General features: G+C 37.2%; 1 protein-coding gene across 2 annotated transcripts in view; it reads left to right on the top strand.

Annotated features, from left to right (window-relative positions):
• Positions 1-19784, top strand: part of LOC114496088 (FAS-associated factor 1) — a 380509-nt gene that overhangs the window by 259453 nt on the left and 101272 nt on the right. For both annotated transcript variants that reach the window (XM_028511353.2, XM_028511352.2), the window contains one exon: positions 12957-13052. In XM_028511353.2, the coding sequence (XP_028367154.2) occupies positions 12957-13052 (96 nt within the window). The remainder of the gene's footprint in view (positions 1-12956; positions 13053-19784) is intronic.

Here is a 19784-nt window from a genome sequence, read left to right as displayed (position 1 = left end):
TTGTATGATGGCATTGATATTTATGTACACAGCAGAAAGCCTCAGAATTTGTTGCTGTTGGTGTTTATTTCATTAAACCTTACCGGAGGTGCCAAATCAATTGAGGACTAAGACATAGCAAGGCCAGGCAGAGGACACAGTTTTTAAGCTATTTACAGAGGAGTTTTGTAGATAGTTGATCTTGACCTACACATCTCTTACAATATTTTATTAGTTCCAGATTATTAGTCACTTCCTTTTTAATAGTGTGCTTTTTTATGAGGGGACTAAACTGCTCTTTAACCCTGCTACAAGAATGTGGCAATAGGCTAGTCCAGACAAGTGAATATGCACTTCGTAACTAACATTCTTAATAAGCTTGCTTCAACCTGCTGCAAATTAAAGCTCTGTGATTTTTCTAGCACATATGTGATTTTTTAAAAATTGGGAATGTGAATAAATAAGCTTTTTTGATTTGCACTCCAGTTGGCAGTAAATGAAACTTCAGCCTCATGACTTAGTTTGTCTTAAAATGACCTTAATAATCTGTCTAGCTGAACAGTGAGCATCTGAAACTTTTAAAGAGGTGATCTAGCAGTCATCTTAAGGGCTCCTTTTACTCATCAAAGACTTTGTGTTAGTCAGACATTTGATGTAGTGGAACACTGCATGGCCTTTGGGGTCTAATATGGTTCACCACTTACTAGCTGATTGATCTTAGACATGTTAATCTACCTCTCTAAGGCTGTTTTATGATCAATGCAATCATGATTATCTTTATTTGGCAGGATTATCGTGTATGGTAGCAATTAATATGTAGTTCCTAACAAATTGAGTAGCTGTTTTAATTAATCTTAAGAAAATAATTACTGTTTATCAGATCATAGGACAACATATAGTAGGACCTTAGTAGCTGTTTGATTGAATGCTTTTTAAATGACTCTACACTAAAACTGCCAAAGTTTGAATTTTGGATAACTACTCAGTATCTGTGTGACCTTAGGCAAGCTGCTGCTGCTGCTTTTTTTTTTAAGATTTTATTTCTTTTTTTACAGTAAGGGGAAGGGAGGGAGAAAGAGAGGGAGAGAAACACCAATCAATTGCCTCTTGTGTGCACCTGAACCAGGAACCAAAACTGCAACCCAGGCACGTGCCCTGACTGGGAATCAAACTGGTGACCTTTTGCTTTGCAGGATGACTACCAAAAAACTGAGTAACACTGGTCAGGGCTAGGCAGGCTTTTTAGTCTGTATAAGGCTGAGTATCCTCATCTTTAAAATGGGGATTAATAGTAATAAAATCTATCTGGCAGAGTTATTGTGAGCATTAAGTAGCGTAATACATATATAAAACACTTTGCATTAATACCAGTACATATTAAACTCTGAATAATAGGAATTATTAAAATATTTTGAAAACTACCTAGTGGTTCCATGGATATATGTATAATTAGCTTAAAACTTATAAAATTATACTCTTCAAAATATAGTTTATTCAAAGTATAGTTTATTGTAGATCAATTATGCCTCAGTAGAGCAACACTTAGTGGTTTCTGTGTGTGTGTAGTGTAGATGTGTCTGTCTGCTTATCCATCTTCTTTCTACTACAATGATTGTGTCTAATGCTGGTGCCCAGTAACATTCCCAAACCTGGATAGAATTGTGTTGGTGCCTTTTCAGAATGATTACAAGCTTGAAATAAGGTTTTAAAAAGAGTTTTTTGAGTGTTCTTTTTAAAATACAAGGGAATTATATTTTCCAAACTGATTTTAAAAGATACAAGTAGTAAAGCTGTAGTGTGAGAATTGTTGGGTTGTGTTATCAAGTGTGTCACATGCAGTGCAAGGATTCTACAGAATGAACTGAGTCTTCTTAGTGATGTATTAACATTGCAGTCCATTAGAGTTGGAAGGGGTTCGAGAGCTCATTCATATGGGCTGCTGTCATATTTTACAAAAGAGTATATGACAAAGTCTGTCTTGAAAAAGTCCAGCCATTGTAAATATTATGAGGACGGTTTGTGCATTGATGTAACCTGGCAGCCAAGGAGAGAGAATTGGAATGTGCATGTGTGAACAATGATGACTTTGCTATACCAGTTAGTGGGGGTGGTAGAGACCATCGAGTGTGCATGTGTACAGTGTGGCTGCTACATTCAAAATGAGTGAGTTGAGCAACGACTCTACATCAGATTTTGCATTGAGCTTGAACATTGCTCCATGGAAACTGTTTGGGTGATTAAGAATGCTGCTGCTATGGGCAAGTGGTATTTTGCAGCTTCATCATGACCATGTGCCCGCTCAGGGATCACATCTCGTGCAGAGTTTTCTGGTGAAACCTTGAATCACCCAGGTGACTCAGCCCCTCTGCAGCCCAGATATTTGGCGCTGTATGAATTCTGGCTTTTCCCAAAACTAAAATCACCTTCAAAGGGGAAGAGATTTCAGACTATGGATGAGATTCAGACAAATACAACAAGGCAACTGATGGCAATTGGGGGAACTGTGTGAGGTTTCAAGGTGCCTACTTTGAAGGGGATTCAGATGTCATTGTCCTGTGTACAATGTTTCTTGTATCTTCTTCAATAACTGCCTCTATTTTTCATATTACATGGCTGGATACCTCCTGAACAGACCTCATAGTATGTAAGGCTCTGGATGACTGGCCCAAGGTCCCATAAGTCTCCTAAATTCTAGTCCAGTACTAAGTCTTAGCCTTTGTCATCAGCAGTAAGGAAAAAAGACAGGCTGCAAGTATGTATTTGGAAAAGGGCTAAAATTTGGCTAGAATATGAAAAACTAACTCATATTTTTAAAGAAAGCATTATCAAGGAGGGCCTTCTAAACACCTTTAGGGATTTATCTTTTCTTTTTATCTTATAAAAATGTATATACTGATGCTGTATATATTTTGGTGCTTTTATTGTTTGCACAAATGGTATCTTATTGTATGCATTATTCTGTAACTTTGTTTTCCCACATGATGTGACATATTTTAGGTTTTTGTCTCAGTTTCTTGGCTTGCCTTTTGCACAGTTGCTGTGGCAACCAGCTGTTCCCAGGTGTAGCCTGACAGTTTTACCACAACTCTACCTTATGTCTTCCTTTCTGCCCCAGGTATTCTGGTATACCAATAAACCCAGAAGTTCAAGGAATTAACCTTCCATGGAACAGTCCTTGACCACTGGTAGATGGAAGCCAGTGGATCAATATTTCACACTTCCAAGGCTCAGGCACTCAATTCTATGGTATACTCTAAGTCAGCAATTTTCAACCAGTGTGCCACAAGAGGCACACTTGTGTGCCATAAGAATTTTTAAAACATGCCATACCAGAGTATTTAGTCAGAGCCACTTACCTCTTTTCCCTTAGATTGTCAAATAAAAAATGACAACATCCAAAGCAACAATAGCTGTTCGGTATAAAAGACTCAATTATACCTAAATTTAGTCAGATCAGCAACATATATATATTTTGGTGTGTCTCAGAATTTTAGTAATTAGCTTCTGTGTGCCATGAGATGAGAAAAGTTGAAAATCACTGCTCTACATGGTGTCTCTGGGGTCCCCAATTAAACTGCATCCCAATTGTCACAGCAGTCATCAACTCAATAACACACCACTGCAATGGCTTTCCCTGCTTCTCAGTCCCCCAAATCCTAATCAGAGAAATTACTTACCAAGATAAATTTCCTGAATGCAATCCCTTGTTTCAGGTTTTTGGTGGAACCCAAGCTGAAACACTAAATTAAAAATATTGTTTTAAAAAAATCTGTATATAGCCCTTGCTGGTGTGGCTTAGTGGACTGAATGCTGGACTTCTAACCAAAAGATTTCCAGTTTGATTCCTAGTCAGGGCACATGCCTGAGTTGAGGGCCAGGTCCCCAGTTGGGGGCATGTGAGAGGCAACTGATCAATGTATCTCTCACACATCAGTGTTTCTCTCCCTCCCTTTCCTCTCCCTCTAAAAAAAATAAACATAAAAATAAAATAAAATAAATCTGTATTGATCTACTTTAGTGGTTCTCAAAACATGGACTGGATACTCAGTCCCAGAGACAATTTCTGAGAGTCCACAAGGTCAAAACTATTTCCATAATTGATAGGGGAACCCTAGAGTTAAAGATGTTAGCCTTAGTTGATAGGTTTAAGTAATTAATGCATGTGGAAAGCTGTTATTCCAGGAACTGTAATCAGGATAATCTTAATACTGTACTAATGACTTGTCAAAGATAGCCAATGATTAATTATGATGGTTTATAGGAGTTGTCTTTTGTACATTGTCCTAATATTTCATTTTAATTTGTTTATAAAGAAAACATACACTCTTTTAATTACATAAGGGGAAATATTGAGAAGATTCTAAAGCTTCATAAAACTGTATTTTGGGGCTTCTCAGTTTCAAATAATTGCCATAGTTTATGAAATTGGTTTTATCTGTACACATTGTACATACAGCTTCAGCAATTCACAACTGTATTTGAATTTTGAATTTGAGGGAAAATATCATCAAAGATCTCCAAAGAGCTTTTGTTTATATGGATTGTATCTATTTTGTCATTCAAAATTATCATTGAGAAAAAAGTGTTTATTTAAGATAACAGTAAATCCATTACATAATAATATAAATAGCATTTTCTTCACAAAGAGTAATTTTCCAAAAAATAAAACTAGTGAGTGAATGACATTTTACACTTCTACAAATCTCCTTAATGTCTGGGTTCATAGAAGACATCCAGATTCTGATAGCTTCTTTTTTAAAAAAATTTTATTTTTAGAGAGAGGGGAAGGGAGGAAGAAAGAGAGGGAGAGAAACATCAGTGTATGGTTGCCTTTCACATACCCCACACTAGAGACCTGGCTCACAACCCAGGCATGTTCCCTGACTGGGAATCGAACCGGTGACACTTTGGTTCCCAGACCAGCACTCAGTCCACTGTGCCACACCAGCCAGGGCTGATTCTGATATCTTCTTCATTCAACCTGTTGCAATATTGATTTGGTCAAAAATTCCGTTTAGGACACATTTTCCTTTTCATCAATGACTTTATTGATTTGTATACTTTGAGTATGTCAGCTATTTCCTGCATGATATAACATTGATTGTTCTCAGTTAACGAACGTCTCAGTTTGATCGCTATCAACTCGAGATAGTCTACCCAACCATAAAACATCATCCAACAAGAAATGTCCAGCAAAACTTTGCAAACCACTTTTGACACATGTGATGAGTCACAGCACCTTCTCCATACACTGCACAATCTTTTTTTGCATTTCAAGTTGTGTTTTTACCTTTCTTGAAATAATAAAGCATAATATGCCAGAAATGTTACATATTTTCTTCCATCTAAAGTGTTAAAATGACTACACAAAACCTCACCAATTTTGATTAAAATTTTTTAAATGCACGCTGATATGACAGCTGTCACAATAAAATCTAACAAAATCATTTTGAATGAAGTTAAAGACAATTAAGCACTACCAGACCATCTTACAGGAAAAGAAAAAAAAACTTTTTGGCCAACCCAATCTATTATTTTGGTTGAAATATAGGAAGAAAATTTGACCTCACACAGATTTGTAGTTGGAAAGAGAAGAATATTTTAGTAGGCATTTTGTGTATTTGTGGGTATTCTTTAGTACTAAATTGGAACTCGACAAGTGATTGTTTTCTTCATTTTTTAATTAAATATTTTATTGTTCTATTCCAGTTGTCCCAGCTTTCTCCCCTTCTTCTCCCCTGCCCAGCCCACCCTCTGTTCCCACAGTCAATCCCACCCTGTTGTCTGTGTCCCTGGGCCACCCATACATGATCCTTGACTACTCCCTTCCCTTCTTTCCACCTCTGTCCCCCACAGCCTCCCCTCTGGTTGCTGTCAGTTTCCTAAAGAGTAGTTTCAATGTGGGGTCTAGAGCCGTACCAATATAATGTTTTTGTACTTTGTTACAGTAAAATCCATTGGTTTGCTTCATACTTGGAATAACTCTTTTATCCTTGCATAATTTTATAACATTATGCATTCACCATTGATTTGGAAAGTATTAGTCCACTGAGTTACACACATTTTCTAATGTTAACATATTTCATTATATGGTATCGAAGAATCACATCTGTTAATATCACCACTGACCTCATTAGAAAATCTTTTAACATCAGAAGCTGATGAGCTCGTGATGCCCAATGGTTTTCCAAAATTTTAAATTTTACTTGAAAACTCAAATTTTGTCATTGGCAATTAATACTGTCAGAGTTGTTCCTTGAAGTAACAGACTTGCTTTGTTCTTTTTGGAGGGCAATCCTGTCAGATACCTAAACCCAGATGACCATATTTGTCTGCCAGTCATTTAAGTAATACTAGTGTTCCATGAAAAAAGTATCTCGTTCCACACAAAACTCAGAAGTGTTTTTCCCCAACAGTTATTATAGTTATTGTGCTTTATGCATGTTCCCATTTGTCACATAGAATATTAAAAGAAGTGTGCGTAAGAATGAAGTTTCATTAAAAGCAATTTTTACTGACTCAACAGGGACATTCTTAAGTGAAATGGGCATTTTAAAGTGAATAAATGGCACTGGAGACTTTAGCATACTTTAATGTCACTACCTTGATTTGCAGTGAGGTACCAGCAGTTTTGCCTATCATTGCTTTTTTTACCATTAGTGTAAAAAGCACAATGAAAAAGTCATACATTTAAGTATTATGAAAATTATTTATTTTGACATTGTGGTTGTGGACCACAGTGCCCCTAAAACTAAGAGGACCTCAAGAATCCTGTGTCTGTAGACCACACTTTGAGAATCATTGGCATTGTTAATATGTTTCTAAGAAAATACCAAATACTTTGTATAAGAAGAAAATAGTGCATCTGATAGATTGCTTATCTCCATTTTGTTTAGTTCTTTTTCTAGATTCTTGATGTGTTCTTTGACTTGGGATTTGGGCTGTGTTTCTTTGTCTCCTCATTTTGGCAGCCTCCCTGTGTTTGTTTGTATATATTAGGTTAAGCTGCTATGACTCCCTGGCTTGGTATTGTGCCTAATGTAGTAGGTGTCCTGTAGGGTCCAGTGGCACAGCCTTCCATAAGGTGCACCCTTCATGTGGATTGAGTACATTCTTCTCTTGTAGTTGAGTCTTGGTTGCAGTTGCCAGGTCAATGAGAGGGTTCTACCCACACCATTCAGTTGCAAGGATTAGCTGTGACCACTGACCATCAAAGTCTGCTCTCCATGGAGGACCAGCTGTGCGGGGGCAGGGTGGTGGCACTCCAGTGTGGTCTATAGTGATCCACTGGGTGTACAGACCCTGGGGTTTCCCGGGTGCTGCAGGCCAAGGTCAACCCCCACTTGTGTTTTGCCTGGGGCCACCCTGCCTGAGCTTCAGAGCAATCTGAGATGGCTGTGAAGGATACACTAATTGAAATAAAGAACAATTTGCAGGGAAGCAATAGTAGAGTGGATAAAGCCCAGATCAATGATTTAGAGCATAACAGAGCAAAAAACAACCGATCAGAACATTAAGAAGAAAAAAGAATCCAAGAAAAGGGGGGGATAATATAAACAGCCTCTGGGACAATTTCTAGCATTCTAGCATTCACATCATAGGGGTGCAGAAAAGAGAAGAGAGGGCAAGAAATTGGAAATCTATCTGAAAAAAATAATGAAAGAAAACTTCCCTAATCTGGTGAAGGAAATAGACATGCAAGTCCAGGAAGCACAGAGAGTCCCAAACAAGCTGGTGCAAAGAGGTCTACTCTAAGAAACATCATAATTAAAATGCCAAAGGTTAATGATAAAGAGAGAATCTTTAAAAGCAGCAAGAGAAAAGCAATTACCTACAGGGGAGTTCCTATAACACTATCAGCTGATTTCTCAAAAGAAACTTTGCAGGCTACAAGGGATTGGCAAGCAATACTCCAAGTCATGAAAAGCAAGGACCTACAGCCAAGATTGCTCTACCCAGCAAAGCTATCATTTAGAATGGAAGGGCAGATACAGAGCTACCTAGACAAGAAAAAACTAAAGGAGTTCATCATCACCAAACCATTATTATATGAAATGTTAAGGGGACTTATTTAAGAAAAGGATCAAAACTATGAACTATAAAATAGCAATAAAAACATACCTATAATAATTGAATCTAAAAACCAAACTAAGCACAGAGAAGAACAGAAACAGAATCATGGATACAGAGAACATTTTGATGGTTGTCAGATGGGAGGGTAGTGTGGGAGAATGGGTGAAGAGGTGACAGGATTAAGAAGTACCAATAGGTAGTTACAGAATAGCCATGGGGATGTAAAGTACAGTACAGGAAATGGAATAGCCAGAGAACTTATACACGTACCCATGGACATGAGCAATGGTGTGGGATTACCTGAGGGAGTGGAGGGTGCTGGGTGGAAGAAAGCAAAAGGAGAAAAATCAGGACAACTGTAATAGCATAATCAATAAAATATAATTTTAAAAAAGAAGAAAACAAAAAACTTCCAACAGATTTTAAGAGTATTTACTAACATGGAATATCTACACTGTGGCAAGTGTATTCTCCTTTAAGCCATCCTCATGGAAAGCCTATTAGGAAAGGTAATGTGTTTATGGAGGAAGAAACTGAGGTTTGAGGTACAAACTATTAATTAGAGAAAATAGAACAGTGGCTAAAAAATAATTTTTCACTCAGGAAATTCTGACTTTAAAAGTTCTTGCTTTCAAGAATATCAGAAAACAAGTCACAAACTGGGAGAAGATGTCTCCAAAAGTTACATTTGATAAGGGGCTGTTATCTAAAATATATAAAGAACTCTTAAAACTCAGCAGTAAGAAAACAAATAACCCTGTTAAAAATGAGTTAAAGACTTTAACAGATACCTCACTAAAGAAGACATACAGATGGCAAGTAATGATATGAAAAGATATTATAAATCATGTATCATCAGGAAAATGCAAGTTAAAACAAGGAAATACCATTACATATTTATTAGAATGGCTAAAATTTAAAACACTGACAACACCAAATGATGGTGAAGATTTGGAGCAACTGGAACTCGCATTCATTGCTGATGAAAATGCAAAATGGTACACAGCTTTGGAAGACAGTTTGGCAGTTTCTTACAAAACTAAACATACTCTTACCATTGGTGTAGCAATTATACCCCTTGGAATATTCGTCCAAGAAGTTGTAAACTTATGCCCATTTTTTAAAAAAAACCTATATACAGATGTTTATAGAAGCTTTATTCATAATTGTCATAACCTGGAAGCAACCAAGATGTCCTTCAGTAGGTGAGTGAATAAATAAACTGTGGTACATCCAAAAAATGGAATATTATTCAGCACTAAAAGGAAATGAGCTCTCAAGAAGTGCTACTTGCTGTTTGATTCCAACTATATGGCATTCTGAAAAAGGCAAAACCGTGGAAGACAGTGAAAAGATCAGGGGTGGTGGCAGATAGAGATGAGTAGGCAGAACACAGAGGATTTTTAAGGCAGTGAAAATACTCTGTGTGATACCATAAAGATGGATAAATGCCATTATACTGTTTTCAAACACGTAAAATATAAAATAGCAATAGTGAATCCTAATGTAAACCATGGACTTTGGTAAATATAATGTGGCAGTGCAGGTTGATCTTTGGTTAAAAGATTGCACTCTTTGGTGAATAATGTTGATAATGGAAGAGACTGTGCATATGTGGGGGCAAAGGATATAGAAGAATGTCTGTATTTTCCTCTATTTTGTTGTAAACCTAAAATTACCCTAAAAGTTGTGTGTGTGTATGTGTAAAAACACTCCTATGCTGTCGAACAGAACCCGTTATATATAAATAAAATTAGTTTTATTGTTGAATGGTATAGGAATCTGTCTTTGTAGGATCAGTCAGTGAAATTTTAGGCATGAAAGTTCTTTCCCCCATCCCTAAGCATCCAGATTATACCCCCAAATGTGCAGCATTTAAGGGTATAAGATTAAATAATAAAATAAAATAGTCTTGTCTTAACTTTATTTTTAATTTGTGAACCTATTTTGAATCTCTGCATGTGTAATGTCAAAGAATTACCATCTGACATGGCCAAAAAAAAAAAAAACCCAAAACAACCGAATAAAACCTCAAAATAGATTTTGAAAATGAGTCATAGTCTTTGTTTGTATTAAGTTAAAGCAGTCTTGTGATTGAAAGATTACAATTATGTATAATATAAAATATGTAAATGTAAATTTTAAAGGCTAACCCTCTTCAACTGTAAAGTCAAACAAATCTGTAGCCCTAATGTGGTTTTTTTTGGAGGGGCTGGGGGGTCCAGATAATAGTATCGATGGTTTACGGTTACATAACCAATTAGTTTCATTTACATGATCTCATTGGATCTTCATACCAGCTTTCTGAGGGAGAGAGAACAAATTGTGTTACCATATTTTGTACATTAAGGACAGCATTTTCTAAGTAAGAAAACTGAAGAACAGAAATGTCAAGTGATTTAGCCCATAGGTATTGGTCAGTTGAATGATTTGGCCAGTCTTAAACTTCGTCCTTCTGACTTCATATTTTTATATAAGTTTAGGTGATGAGACCCAGTAAACCTTTATTTTAGCCCTAAATTCTTAAAATTATCTGAGTTACTATTGCCCTTTCCTAGGGCTCCCAGCACTGCAGAGACTGCCTCAAAAAGATACAACCCGGTCTTTACTCACTTGTATTTCTTTACTCACTTGTATTCCTTTTTCCGTACCTGTTCCTGTGTGCATCTCTTGTCTCCCCAACTGATCTATATGATCCGTTAGGACTGACACTGTGCTTTGTATGTAGTCAACACTGGGCACATAGTCAGTCACTCAGAAATTCCTGACCTTTCAATTTCCCTGGTGCATTGTGATTACTAGGATCAGAAATAGTGATGCAGAGGCTCGCTTTGTCAGTTGCAGACCAGGGGGAAACTGCTAACCACTCTCCAGTTACCATCAGGAGTGATTAGTAGCTATGGTTAATGTTGATAATTATAGCGACAAGCCCAATGAAGAGCCAGCCATTTGTAGAACCATGTGCTTTCTTTCAGTGAGCACTTTCCTCCAGCTCCTCCTGTGACTGAGCTGTCTACAAAGATGGTCACAGTGGGAAATTAATCACCATTTCTTTCTCCAGGTCCTAAAAATGATCATTGGAATGATAACAGTTCTTCTGCCTATTTAGTATAGTTTCAAAGCCAGCTTTCACTTACTTTATTGCATTTAACCTTTTCAAAAATCCACTGAGGCAATTAGGGCAGGGATTACCACCCTAATTCATAAATGAGGGAACTGACTTAGAATCGAGAAATGGCTTTTGCAAGCTCAGGAGGTTAGGCAGTATTTGAACCGAGATTTTTCTGCCTTTTGGCCCAGGTCTCTTTCCATTGTACTACACTGCTTCTGATTGTCAGTGAAGTTTTCAATCATTATTATTTCATTATTAGAGGATTTTGTGGTGGGGGTGGAGGACTTTTTTAAATGAAAAATATTGTGAAGGTAATTCTTATCCAAGTTAGTTTTGATTTTATTTGTACTGAAATGAAGTAAATTGAACTAATTATGACAATTATGTTGATGAATATGACAGTAGAAATGACAGAATCAATTCCTTTTTTGCTTTTTTAAAAAAAAATTAATCAGGTCTTCTAGCATTTTAAAAATACAATGCCAAAACATTGTAGATGCAAAAACAAACAAAACCTCTAATTAGACTAAATGAAAAATAACAACACTTCCACTAGCCAAGTGGCTCAGTTGGTTAGAGCATTGTTCCATACATGAAAAGTGTGGGGGTTCGAATCCCAGTCCAGACACATACCTAGGTTGCAGATTCAATCCCTGGTCAGGGCATTAGGAGGACACCAATTGTTTCTCTCTTATATTGATGTCTCTCTTTGTTAGTATGATCTTTATGACAGCACATGATAGAAAATACTAGGGTATTTATTTGACATTTTAATATTTGTCTTTAGATAATTAGCTTGATTATAATACATGTTTGAAATGTTATGACCAACCCACTATTGTGTCTTTGGCTGCTCCCTATGAATTTACAGATATTTGGGTTTCCTCAGGTATCAGTTTAATTCACACCTCCCCAAAAGTACCAATGGATATTTTCAGAGTGCTATTGGATACCCTATTTTATTTCTAAGAATAATATGAGAAACTTTACTTTATATCATTGTTACCATTAAATACACATATGCTTAATGTCATGAACAACAAAAACACCTCTATTGGCTATTTAATATTGTTTCAATTCTTCTGTGTAGACAAAAGTAACATCACTCACATTTCCTCGTATTTGCCCAAATTTAATTTAATTTAAACTTCAAAATAGTTATTTAATTTGTGACCCACTATAAACTTTAATAGAAGTAAATATGTGTTGCTTTGTTTGGGCTAAACTAGGTAGATTCTTTGGGTAGTGTTTTAGATCACAATGGTAATAAAAACAGTAAACTGAATGTGTGATATGTACTGTGCTAGGTGCTTGACATACATTATAGATTCATAAGCTATAAAATGATCTGAAATTGTGTATTAATATTGATTAAAGCATAAATGACATAGAGGTAGAAACATTTTTTAAATGCTTTTAGCAAACACTCTCTCAGGTACCCTACAAAAAAAATTTATAGAGTACTACCCTGGGAATTAGGAAACTAAGGTATTATTCTACTAATCAGAAAGGTAACAGACATGTTAGGGGGGAAGTAGAAGTATATGATAGCTTTATTGTAGGCTTGTTGTCTGTTGTCGAGTAAATAATAAATAGCCTTTGCTATTGTAACATCTGTATATGGAAAAATTTCAAATTTTCATAGCCTTCCTGGTAATGTAATGTCTGAGCTACTAAGTGATCGTTCTAATGCAGCTTCAGAAATAATAATTTAAGAAAAAGATCCCCAAAATAAAATCCTTTTGTGAAATATGGCATTGTGTTTATTAATGATGATGTTGCCTTTTTGCAGATGTGTCTTGCTGAATCAGGACTCTCTTATCCCTGCCATCGACTGACAGTGGGAAGAAGATCCTCACCTGCACAGACCCGGGAGCAGTCTGAGGAGGTGAGCCTCTTTCCCAGCCTTTCAATGAATAGAAAGCCTATCCTCCACCCATCTGCCTGCTTCCTATTCTTTTTTATTTGCCACAGCATTGAGTAGATAAAGTTAATGTAGTGTGAATAAAGTCTCAGTAAATTCTTTAAGGTAGAAAGTGTCCATGCAAGGTTATTATTAATATGGTCTTTCTTGTTCTAAAAGTTTCATGTTCCATCAGACAAAATTCGGGTGGATTGGTTGAAATGATTTTTTACTTAGAACTGTCAGATTAGCAAAGGGATTTTCTTTGCTGCTGACTATATAGTTGAGTACACTTACTAGGATTGATCCCGAAGGTCTTTTAACTCATTGAGTTGGCACATCTTCTATGAGCCAGGCATTGTGCTTGACACTAAGTGAATAACAGTGTACTAATACCACAGTGCTCAGAGTTGAAGGTTGTAGATTAGTAAACTAATAATGATATATTGTAACAAATGCAGTGTATATAGGGTGCTAGAGAAATAAGTGGGCCAGATAATACTGAACATGTTTGTGTATGTGATGTGCCTGTGTGTGTCTTCGTGGGTCTGAATGATATTAAAAGGCAGTACCTTTTCCATGGCTACAAATAGCATTCTGTCCAACTATGACTTTTGTTATAAGGGAATGGGCAAGTGAATTTGAACATCATAGTTTATCTGTTTAAAAGGTATTTATTGAGCTCCTATTATGTGCTAGGAAAAGTTACCACTAGGACTTAAAAAGTGTATGCAACAGAGATCAGAACTAAATAGCACAGGGTAAGTTCATGTATAGTATTGTTTCTTAGGTTAGAGCATGATACAAGCATTTAAAAGCTTGGGCTAGTTCAAGTCCACTTACATTCTGTATAAAATATGGTTGTAAATATTTATATAAACTGACTATATATTTTGGGTACTCTATGAAAATTGCACAGAATCTCTCCAGCTATCCTCTGCTATGTATTTTTTAATTGTTTTCATCCTCACCTGAGGATATGTTTTTATTGATTTGAGAGAGAGAGAGAGACATGATTATTTCCCCCTATCAGTAGGACTGGTAACTGATAGTATCTGTGGGAGAAAAGAGAGAGGGTGAGATAAGAATGATGTGTAGGTTTGGGCTTAACTGACAAAAGATTTGTTTAGTATTCATTCAATAAATTCTGATTGCATACCTACTCTGTGCCTGCTACTGGTCTAACTTCTGGGAATAAGGCTGTGGACAAAGCAGAGTCTTTCCATAAAGGAGCTTGTACCTAATCCAAAAAAATGAAATTGAATGCAGATGATTGCCAAAAATCTATACTTCAGTTGATGAGACAAGTACTTAGCTTATCTATCTGCCTGTGGTACAATGCCACATACTGTTGGTTCCTGAGCTATAGGCAGGAAAGCTAAACAGTAATCCAGTTCCTCCTGAACATCTCTACCTGAATGAATACTGCAGGTTCACTCTTTACAAAACTGTCTTCACCCCAGAGCCCATCTCCTCTCTCAGGATAATGTTCATTGTCAGCCCAAGCCCAGAGTGTTCACTCTAGTCACTGAGGAACTTGCTACCCTTTGAAACTGTTCCAAATGATGATAAATTGAGATTTTTATGACTTTTTCCTTTTTGTGTATTCAAATGGAGTATGTTTGTATCAGCATGAAATTTGTTATCCTTCTTTGTTAATTGAGAGGTTTCTTGCTCTTCGAGTTATTAGAGTTTATGTTGTGCCCATTATCTTGATTCTACCCCCACTAACCTCTCCAATGAGATGGGAGGGGTAAGGGATCTCTCGCATTTTTATCCTCCTCCTCTCTATTGGCTTCTTCATCCTAAAAACAAATTCAAATCTTCTCATCCTATAAAAAAAAAACACAATATTCCTTCAAACCCAGTTTCCCTCTCAAGCTTTAGCTTCATCTTTCCTTTTTTTTTTTTATAGCAAGGCTTCTTAGAGTGATCTATACTGGATAACTCTATTTCTTCATTTTGTATTCACTTAAGTCACTACAAGGTGGTTTCTTTCTACCATGTGATTATAATTGAATTTAACCAGTAGGGTCAGGTAATAGTTTTTGTAAGATACCATGCTATGCCACCTCTTTCATTTTCACAGCCACCTCTGTGGGTCAGTATTAGTAATATTCTACAGTGGGGATGCAGAGACACTTGCTCAAAGTCATACAGAAGGTGGTATTAAATGCCAAGTCTTTTGGTTATAAATTCAGCTGTCTTTGTGGTGGTTTTCTTGTCATAATACCATAGCTATCTCTTTCTTAATTCTCATTCTACTGATCCTGTTTACAGTTCTTTTCTCCATTGAAATTTTCTGACTTTGCTTCTAACAATTGACTTTCTAACCTTTTGACAGCTCTCTCTCCATTTCTTACTTTCTCTTCCTTTGCCAGTTGAAATATTTATATATGTTTACATATTTATGTATGTAATATATAATTATATGCATATACTCTGTAAACTTATATCTTTTGTTTCTTTTATTTTTTAACTGATTGATCTTACTCATTTCTATAATATCAGCTGTTTATACTGATGACTTTCAAATCTAAATCTTTTCTAGGCCTTTCCCCCAAGATTTTCTTTACAGCTGCCTACTAGATATTTTTACCTGGATATCCTACAGCTTTCTCTAATTTGTTCTGAGAACTGGTCTGAATATCCTCCCTCACCAGACCTAACCCCTCTCTACCTACCCAGTTACCCAAATCTTGGTATCATATTGACCTCTTCCATTTTTTTCTTTTGATACTTAAATCTAATTGTGCAACAGTTCCCATCAGTTTTGCTGAAGTATAGTTTAAGTCTGTCCCCTTTGTTCAAGTCCCACTGGCACTGCTCAAATATAAGTTCTCAAGTCCTTTCACTTCGACCTTCAAAATAAGTCTCCCTTCTCATGTCCTCAGGTCTAATCTGCCATATGCTACCACACCACCCCCAAATACACACATATACACACACAGCTATCAGTTATTCCCTTGAACAGTCCTCTGCCTAAAAACCTGTAGTGATTTCCCTATTGCTATCAGAGGAAAGTCCAAATACCTTTATTTGCAGGTTTAGGACTGTCACAATCAAATTCCATCAAACCTTTTGCCCTTCTTGCCATTCCACATTTCTCTTCCATGGATAGAGTTAATGATTCAGTCTGCTTTTCTGGATTTTTTAGTGAGGTTTTAAAATATCCAGTTTCTGACTTCCGGCAAAATGGAGGAATAGGTGGATACACTGTACCTCCTCGCACAACCAAGATTAGAACAACAATAATTTACAGGCAGAATAACACCCAGAACTGACAGAGGATTTATCTGAATGGAAGTCGGACAGCCAAGAAGTTGAAGTAGACCCGTTCATCCAGACTGGTAGGAGAAGACGAGCCGGGCGGGCGCGGGGCTGGTGCGGGTTGGCGGCGCATGGAGGTCAGCGGAAATGTGGCGCGAAATCCTCGCGACAGCCATCGGGGCACAAGAACGCAGCGGTGATCCCCGAGTATGCAAGCTGCGGCTGGTGGACCCAGTGAGGCGACGATTGTGGACCAGGGCAGAGCTCACAGCCCAGGGTCCCAGAGAAGGGACTGAGATCCCAGGAGAACGGAACTACCACCATTGTTCCCTTCCACCCCCACCCCCACCCCCACCCCCACCCCCACATATAACGTCACAATCTAGCGACTGGGGTGCCCAGCCCCGGTGAACACCTAAGGCTCCGCCCCCCCACCATAACAAGCCGGAAAAAGAAAGGAAAAAAAAAAAGGAGAGACAGGGAGAGATATGTTTCCAATAGAACAGATCAGTCCCCCAGGACTCATCCTTTTGAGCGACCAAGAAATAGCCAATCTATCAGATGCACAGTTCAAAACACTGGTGATCAGAAAGCTCACGGAATTGGTTGATTTTGGGCACAAATTAGATGAAAAGATACAGGTTACCATAAAAGTGATGCAGGAAGATATACGGAGGAGAGCCAATAGTGAAAGGAAGGAAACTGAGTCTCAAAACAATACAGTGGACCAGAAGGAAGATAGAATCAACCAAGCAGGAAAGCATGATGAAATAAGAATTCAAAAAAAAACAAGGAGAAGCTTAAGAGCATCCAGGACATCTTTAAACGTTCCAACATCTGAATTATAGGGGTACCAGAAGGGGAAGGGGAAAAGCAACAGATTGAGCACGTATTTGAACAAATAATAAAGGAGAACTTCCCCATTCTGGCAAAGAAAATAGTCTTCCAAGAAATTCAAGAAGCTCAGAGAGCTCCAAAGAAGTTGGACCCAAGAAGAAACACACCAAGGCACATCATAATTACATTAGCCAAGGTAAAAACGAAGGAGAGAATCCTAGAAGCAGCAAGAGATAAGGGGACAGTAACCTACAAAGGAGTTCCCATCAGACTGTCAGCTGATTTCTCAAATGAGACCCTTCAGGCAAGAAGGGGCTGGAAAGAAATATTCCAAGTCATGAAAGACAAGGACCTACATCCCAGATTGCTCTATGCAGCAAAGCTCTCATTTAGAATGGAAGGGCAGATAAAGTGCTTCTCAGCTAAGGTCAAATTAAAGGAATTCATCATCACCAAGCCCTTATTTTATGAAATGCTAAAGGGACTTATCTAAGAAAAGAAGATAAAGAAAAAACATGTATAGTAAAAGGACAGCAAACTCACAATTATTAACAACCACACCTAAAGCAAAACCAAAAGAAACTAAGTAAACAACTAGAACAGGAACAGAACCACAGAAATGGAGGTCACGTGGAGGGTTAGCAACAGGGGCGTGGGAGGAGGAGAGAGGGGGAAAAGGTATAGAGAATAAGTAGCATAGAATGTAGGTTGAAAATAGATAGGGGGAGGGCAAGAATAGTACGGGAAATGCAGAAACTAAAGAACTCATAAGTATGACACATGGACATGAACTAAAGGGGGGGGAATGTGGGTGGGAGAGGGGGTACAGGGTGGAGGGGCGAGAAGGGGGGAAAGGGGACAACTGTAATAGCATAATCAATAAAATATATTTTTTAAAAAATCCAGTTTCTTGCTTGGGTTTTTTCTCTACCTAGAATTTAACTCCCTCCCCAATTTCCATTACCCAGACTCTACAATGTTGATATCATTTTTTAAAGTATGGGTTAAATCTTAACACTTATGCGAAGCTTTACACAGTCTTCTTCACTGGCCCTAGAGTAACTCCTTTATTTTCCTGTAGCTTTTGCTTATGCTTTTGTTCTATTACTTATCACAATGAAAAAGACATATTTGCAACTAAATATATCTTCCTTTAGAATGGGAATTTCCTGAAGGTTGAAAGTATGTTTCATTCTCTGTATCTTTGACTTTTAACCTGGTGTTTTGACATAGTAAGTAGTTAGTGAAAGGAATATTTGCCTCAATTATAAGCTTGCCTTAGTGCCAAGTATGTATGAGTACTAAATTTTTGTCTCAGACAGTTTGGTTATTATCTCCACTAGGGAGTTTGACCTAATTCCTCCAGTGCATTAAATGCTCTCCTCTGAACTTAACCTGTCATAATGATTATCACTAGGTATTATAATTATCTTCATATCTTTCATTCAGGTCCAGGGAGTATGGCACTTAGTAGGGTTTATCAATATCTGTTAAATGATACAAGGAATAAATGAATGTAATAAATAGCTAAAATAGAATCATAAATTCTTTTAGCTGTTTTTAAAATTCTGAATAAATAGCTTTTCTGTATTCTAAGAATTTTAGGGCAGCCATGACTGAACCAAGAGATGATTATTCTCATCAGCAAACATTAATGAAAAAAACAGATTGTTTATCTCATTTTTTAGAAAAAGCTTTTCCTAACCTGTTAGATGGCTGATAAGAAAATCCAAAGAGATTGGGAGTTCCTTATACATAATTAAGTAGCTCATTCTTGCAGATACTTCAATAATTCATATTTGAAATATACTTATTTTCAACAAAATCGGCTTTTTAGATACCTCCCTTTGAAGATGTTGGCATAGGATTTCACTTTCCGGGCTCATAAGAGATTTGGGAACTCTATAGTGTGTGAAGACAAAATGAATAATGTGTTACATAGGCTCAAAATTAAAATCACCAACCTAGTATGAGGTGAAGTTCTATTGTTATCGAAAGAGGCTGTGATTTCATTGACAACTGAATTAGGAGAAAGAGGGTGGATAGATATGGGGGACTAAAGCAAAGGGGGTGAGAAAAGAGATGATTTGTAGAACAACCCTTTCTTTTCATCTGTGTTCTCCAACCCTGCTTCTTAACCTGATGCCTCTTAAAGGGCGGGGTGAGTGCTTGAGTATTAGGCAAGACTAATTGAAGGCTGAGATGATAGCTTTGCTAATAAGGATGTCATACTTGCCCTTTGTTTCTTTCCACTTGCCTGTGAACCTGGGTAAGCATCCTAAAGGAACATGTAGTGTAGCTTTAATGTTTTGAGCCTGTACCTGTTTAAGTCTGAGACTCAAATTTCTAGGGAACTTCATGCTTCAGATATTTGCCTGCCTGAAATACAAAGGCCAATTCAAGCATAGTTGTGGTCTTAGTAAATGTGTTGTTTTGTGGAGGAGCCTCTCTCACTGCCTTGAAATGGTAAGGGTCTTTTAAATATTTAAACTGTTGAATTACTAAAATCAGGAGGAGGTGCTCTACAAAGCAAAACACTGAAGTAGGATTAGGATTACAAGTAGAACCAAGGCTTTCTTGAGAAATAATGATATAGTCAGAATAGCAGAT

Source organism: Phyllostomus discolor, chromosome 5, assembly GCF_004126475.2.
Source record: "Phyllostomus discolor isolate MPI-MPIP mPhyDis1 chromosome 5, mPhyDis1.pri.v3, whole genome shotgun sequence".
NCBI classification, from domain to species: domain Eukaryota; kingdom Metazoa; phylum Chordata; class Mammalia; order Chiroptera; family Phyllostomidae; genus Phyllostomus; species Phyllostomus discolor.
The sequence above is the reverse complement of the archived record's forward strand: the minus strand, read 5'-3'. Positions and strand labels throughout refer to the sequence as shown.